The 6,001-nt window shown below is 34.2% G+C and overlaps 1 protein-coding gene across 23 annotated transcripts in view; it reads right to left on the reverse strand.

Annotated features, from left to right (window-relative positions):
• Positions 1-6,001, reverse strand: part of obscnb (obscurin, cytoskeletal calmodulin and titin-interacting RhoGEF b) — an 85,382-nt gene that overhangs the window by 10,348 nt on the left and 69,033 nt on the right. For all 23 annotated transcript variants that reach the window (XM_056450292.1, XM_056450289.1, XM_056450287.1 and 20 more), the window contains 3 exons: positions 4,462-4,591; positions 4,272-4,374; positions 2,469-2,511 (listed from right to left, as the gene is read on the reverse strand). In XM_056450292.1, the coding sequence (XP_056306267.1) occupies positions 2,469-2,511; positions 4,272-4,374; positions 4,462-4,591 (276 nt within the window). The remainder of the gene's footprint in view (positions 1-2,468; positions 2,512-4,271; positions 4,375-4,461; positions 4,592-6,001) is intronic.

Below are 6,001 nucleotides of genomic sequence, written 5' to 3' on the forward strand. Positions count from 1 at the left end.
ACAAATGGCGGATCTGTGTGAACAGATGCGCAGATGTACAAATCTACATTTGTTTACAGACCATTTGGGCTACTTATCAGAATCATGGAAATTGTCACCAACAATATTTATTTGGCGGAACATTTTCAGTCTTATGCCTCACCCAGAGTATAAAAAATATATAAATATATTTAGATCATTTACTTTAATCATCACTATCGGAATGTGAAGAGACCTTCAGATCCAGCACAACAAAACATGTCTCTGAAGACAATCACCTACTGCACCTTTAAAAATAAATACAGGCCATAGAGGATGGCCTCCGTGTGGCGTTCTTCAAAATTAAACGCTGAATAGACTGGTGCCTTTTGGTATGTGTGCACCTTTGTGTGCAAGGTTTATATATTTATAAGCATCTCAGAGAATATTGTGGGTTGCAAGTTACTGGCATTGTTTTTTTGGGGGTCGGAGGCTTAAAAGTTTGGGAACCTCTGATCTACAGAACAAACCATCATTACACTGACTTGCCTGATTACCCTAACTTGACTAATTAACCTAGTTAAGCCTGGAAATGTCACTTTAAGCTGAATACTAGTATCTTGAAAATTGTCTAGTCAAATATTATTTACTGTCATCATGGCAAAGATATAATAAATCAGTTATTAGAGATGAGTTATTAAAACTATTATGTTAAGAAATGTCGAAAAAATCTTTGTTAAACAGAAATTGGGGAATAAAATATACAGAGGGCTAATAATTCAGGAGGGCTAATAATTCAGGAGGGCTGAATATCCAAAAGTACAGTCCCATTGACACATTTTCATCATTTTTATGATGTCCGATTCTCCTCAAATTACATTGATTTTTATCATTGTGTAAAGATATCCTCTTGTTGTTTGTAGATTTTAGATCCATAGGAGGGTATTACTTACCACAGAAATCCTAGGATGTGTGTTTGACAAAGTATTAGCTATGTATTCATACGTTCATGTCGTGTTTGTTGGATGAGTTAATTTAAAATCAATGACCACTAATCAAAATAGAAACTTGTGTGTTTGGCTTGGTGTTGTTTTGAGGTTTGTGTATTTTCTATTCGTACGTTCGTACGTGCGTGTTGTAAAATGTAATTTGCGGGTTTGTGTTGCTTTTAAAATCAATAAGCACTAGTCAAAATAGAAATCAACGTGTAAAGCTTAATGTTGTTTTATGGATCATGTATTTGGTTTTCATACATGCGTGTTGAAATGTAATTTTATGTCATGAATTCTTCACAACATCTGTGAATAAAGCAAAAGCAAAGCAAAAATCTGCTTTTCTCTTAATTTTACAAAATCCAAACACTTCCATTAGTCACTTTTGCATTTGACGTGAAAATCTGCCGTTCATTGAATGGTCTATTTTAGCCAATTGTACTTAAAACATGAAATAATAACGTGATATTACAGGGGATTGTAGAATAAAACTAAACACTAAATATTTTACCAACATATATTTGAAGTAAAATGGATTTAATCCCAATCAAATGTTTTAAGATTTGTTTCACATTCTGTCAGTTTTTATATTTGTCGTTCACTACATTGTGTCCACTAAATACAGTGCAAAAGTTTCTTAAATATATATACAGTTAAAATCAGAATTATTCACCCCCCTTTTAATTTTTCTTTTTTAAATATTTCCCAAATGATGTGGAACAGAGCAAGGAAATTTTCACAGTATGTCTGATAATATTTTTTCTTCTGGAGAAAGTCTTATTTGTTTTATTTCGGCTAGAATAAAAGCAGTTTTTAATTTTTAAAAAACAATTTAAGGTCAAAATTATTAGCCCCTTTAAGCTAAATATTTTTTCTCGATAGTCTACAGCAGTGTTTCCCAACCCTGTTCCTGGAGGCACACCAACAGTACATATTTTGGATGTTTCCCTCATCTGACCTATTACCTTCAGGTTTTGGAGTCTTTTCTAATGTTCTGATGAGTTGATTCAGGTGTGTTTGATGAGGAAGAGGTTGAAAATGTGTACTGTTGGTGTGCCTCCAGGAACAGGGTTGGGAAACACTGGTCTACAGAACAAACTATTGTTATACAGTAACTTGCCTAATTACCCTAACCTGCCTAGTTAACCTAATTAACCTAGTTAAGCCTTTAAATGTCACTTTAAGCTGATGAAAGTATCTTGAAAAATATCTAGTCAAATATTATTTACTGTCATCATGGCAAAGATAAGGTAAACCAGTTATTAGATGATGAGTTATTAAAACTATTATATTTAGAAATGTGTTGAAAAAAAAATCTTCTCTCTGTTAAACAGAAATTGGGGAAATATAAACAGGGGGCTAATAATTCAGGGGGGCTAATAATTCTGACTTCAACTGTATGTGATTAAGCAATATTTGTTATTTATTAAATTCTGCTATGGATATTATAAAAAATTATGTTAATTCTGGATAAAAATAAACATTTTGATCATGTTTAGGTGCATGTATGAGACTTACATTATTATGGTTTTCTTCGGTATTTTCGTCTCTTGTTCCGTTACTTGTTGGAGGAAAAAAAAAACTGTATTATTATCCACAGTTCAAATACACTTTCAGTTTTAATAAATTTAGTCAATTCACTATTCATCAAAACTTATACAGGTATGATGCTGAAATACATTGTGAAATTGCTACAGAACATTAATGGTAAGAAATTAACAAGTAATTTTTACCATCATGACATAAATTTTCATAATTACCTTTCTAACTACATATCTTGCCTTTTAATCCAAATATTAAAAGCTTACCCATTTCATTAAACTGTTTGAAACTTTATGGAAATTATGCCTTTAAAAAAAAATTAATAAAAAAAATTGCATGTATGATTAGTTATATAAAGTCTGCATGAACCGGAAGCTGCAACAGTTTTTTTTTTTTTGGTGCACTTTTTGGTACACAGTTCCTAGAAAAAACGAATATTAAATGAGAAAACCGTGGGCGTGGCTTTTTTTTTCTGCGAGCTGATTGGATGTAGTAAAGTAGGCATTTCAATCAGAAAGATGAGGTAAAGGGTTTGGGGAGAGTTATTACAACCTAACAGACTCCTCCTCCTCACCATTTCTGTTTGTTGTCAAACTGACAGCTGGAGGGGCGTGGTTAATATTTTAGCCCCGCCCAATTCCTAAAATACACGTAATCTGACAAATGAACTAAAAAAAATCAGGAAGTGCATTTTCAGATTTAAATTAAAGGTTACAAGGGTAAACTATTGTTTATTTCTTAATGACACACACGGATTAATTGTTCACCACAAAACTAGCAGTCTGAGCTAACAAAATCATATGGTTAGTTTTGATTTCTTGGGGACTTTAAGGGGCCGTTCACACAGAATACATTTTTTTTCTCTCCAATGTGCTACTTTTTAAATTGTTTTTCAATGTAAACACACGTTTGTTGGACATGTGACACATTGCACCGCATTTTATAGATCCCATGTTAAGCTGAAAGATCTTTAATTTTAATATTCACCACTGCTCATCACTGTCAGCTCCACAGCAGTGGACCAATCAGAAGAGCTTTGAGGCGGGGCAAGAGTTGAGCTTCTGTTTATAGCAGAATGTTGTCATGACAACTGTTTTATTTACAATTATATCATGGGAGGAGGAAGCACTCATTGTGGTTATGTCAAGATATCTTGAGTTGCATGATGTATATTCATGTGCTAATCATAACATTTAGTTTTCCTATTTCTAATGGGTCAAAATATATATATATTATTAAAGTTTTATTGTCCAGGGGTATTTTCAAAATGACATCAAATTGACATTGTGACGTAAAAAAATTAAAAACCTTGACGTCAATTTGACATCCATACATTGATGGTCTTTTGACTACCAATTTATTTACACTAGATTTTGTTTCCCTGCAATGCACGTAAACGACATAGATGTCAAAACTACATTAAATTGACATCTAACATGTGTCAATAATCAATTTTTGACATGTTTTTTTAATGCCAATGTTAGATGTCAATTTGATGTCATTTTAACATCAATGTATATGCATTTTTGATGTTATTTTGACATCAGGTGTCCGCTCAGATTTTCAATTGAAATTATGTATTTTTGTGGCATGTTTGCATTAATTTCCTACTCTTTTTCCAATATAATACTTTTCTCACTTTCTGAACCTGATCTTTTTTAAAAACATCTTACATAGTGTGTTTTTCTTGACCAATACATTTATTAAAAACAATAAACATTGTATCAGAACGTTTTAAATTAGTGAAATAAAACTAAACGGACAGCATATGTGTGTTACCTTCAATAGAGATGGCCTGATCTGCTCTGCGTTCTCCTGCCATTGCCACCGCAGGAGTGACCAGCTGTGCCGCACACCTGGCACTACCCAGACGGTTGGACAACTGCGGATCAGTCAGGTGATTATAGTCTGAATTATAGTTACCTCAGAACCAGAGTAAATGCAAAGAGAGCTGAAAGAATCTCCATACCTCACACTCATATTGTCCCAGGTCTCTTTCAACAGGATTCTTGATGACTAGGACCAACACTCCACTGCGTGCTTCACTGTAGGTTTGAAACTTCTCCATGTCTGTCAGCAGTTTACCCTCCTTAAACCATCTGCACAGGGAAATGAAGAAAAACAATATTAGAAACAAAACGGTTTGGTGTTTGTGTTTCTGACAGGTCACGCTTACGCTCATCACTTTATTGTGAAATATCGCATTGTGAAATATCATTACGATCTATAATGAGTGTGTTCTATTTGAAATGTATTTAATCATTTGGCTGACGCTTCTGTTCAAACTTAATATTCAAAAATGTATCTAAGAGACACCGTTTTAAACATTTCCCTCTTAATATTTTCTAAAACAAGATTCTATTCAAATGTTTTATACACTACCTGACAAAAGTATTGTCGCCTATCCTAAGTTTTAGGAACAATAACTAATAACTTGACTTCTAGTTAATCGTTTGGTATCAGAGGTGGCTTATATGAAAGGCAAAGGCCTCTAGATTACGCTTATTAAATAAAATATGATCATGCCTTGTTTTTTAATGATTTAATTAGGACTGTAAGGTCTGACTTTGCTTAGACAAAAGTCTTGTCACTTAACAGAAATAATGTCCAGTATAGAATATAAAGTCATGGGGCAGTGGAAAAAGAATGAATAATGTGTATAAGCTTGAGACATCTGTAACTTATTAAAAAAGTCATCTGGAATGGCAAAGAAAGCGCTCTTGCAGGACTCCCAGAGTTCATCATGATTCTTTGGATTCATCTTCAATGCCTCCACCTTCATCCTACCCCAGACATGCTCAATAATGTTCATGACTGGTGATTGGGCAGTCCAATCCTGGAGCACCTTGACCTTCTTTGCTTTCAGCCTCCACATCAAAGTTCCTGAAGTATGAGAAGCAGCGCTATCTTGCTGAAGAATTTGCCCTCTCCTGTGGTTTGTAATGTAATGGGCAGCACAAATGTCTTGATACCTCAGGCTGTTGATGTTGCCATCCACTCTGTATATCTCCTGCACGGCCCCATACTGAATGTGACTTCAAACTATGATTTTTTCCTTCACCAAACTTGACTGATTTCTGTGAATCTTGAGTCCATGTGGGTTCCAATAGGTCTTCTGCAGTATTTGTGATGATTGGGATGCAGCTCAACAGATGATTCATGGGAAAAATCACCTTCTGCCACTTTTCCAAATGATCAACTAGAAGTCGAGTTATTATTTGTTGCTCTTACAACTGGGATTGCCGACAAGACTTTTATAGGTTTCTCTTCCCCTTTCAATAAATATGAGTGTGTAAATCACGAGCAGCCGATTCTGCATCCTGGATGTACAACCTGGTTGTGTCTATTTTTCAAAATGGTAGTTATTTCTTTCATTTTATTAATGGATTCTCTTCATACAATTTGTTGTTTGTGCATTCATCCCATTCCGTTTGCCATTTCTCATTACTGTACAGATTCAAAGCAGGTTTAACATCAAAAACAGGAATTTTACATTCTGCTACTTCCAA

Source organism: Danio aesculapii, chromosome 24, assembly GCF_903798145.1.
Source record: "Danio aesculapii chromosome 24, fDanAes4.1, whole genome shotgun sequence".
Taxonomy (NCBI): Eukaryota; Metazoa; Chordata; class Actinopteri; order Cypriniformes; family Danionidae; genus Danio; species Danio aesculapii.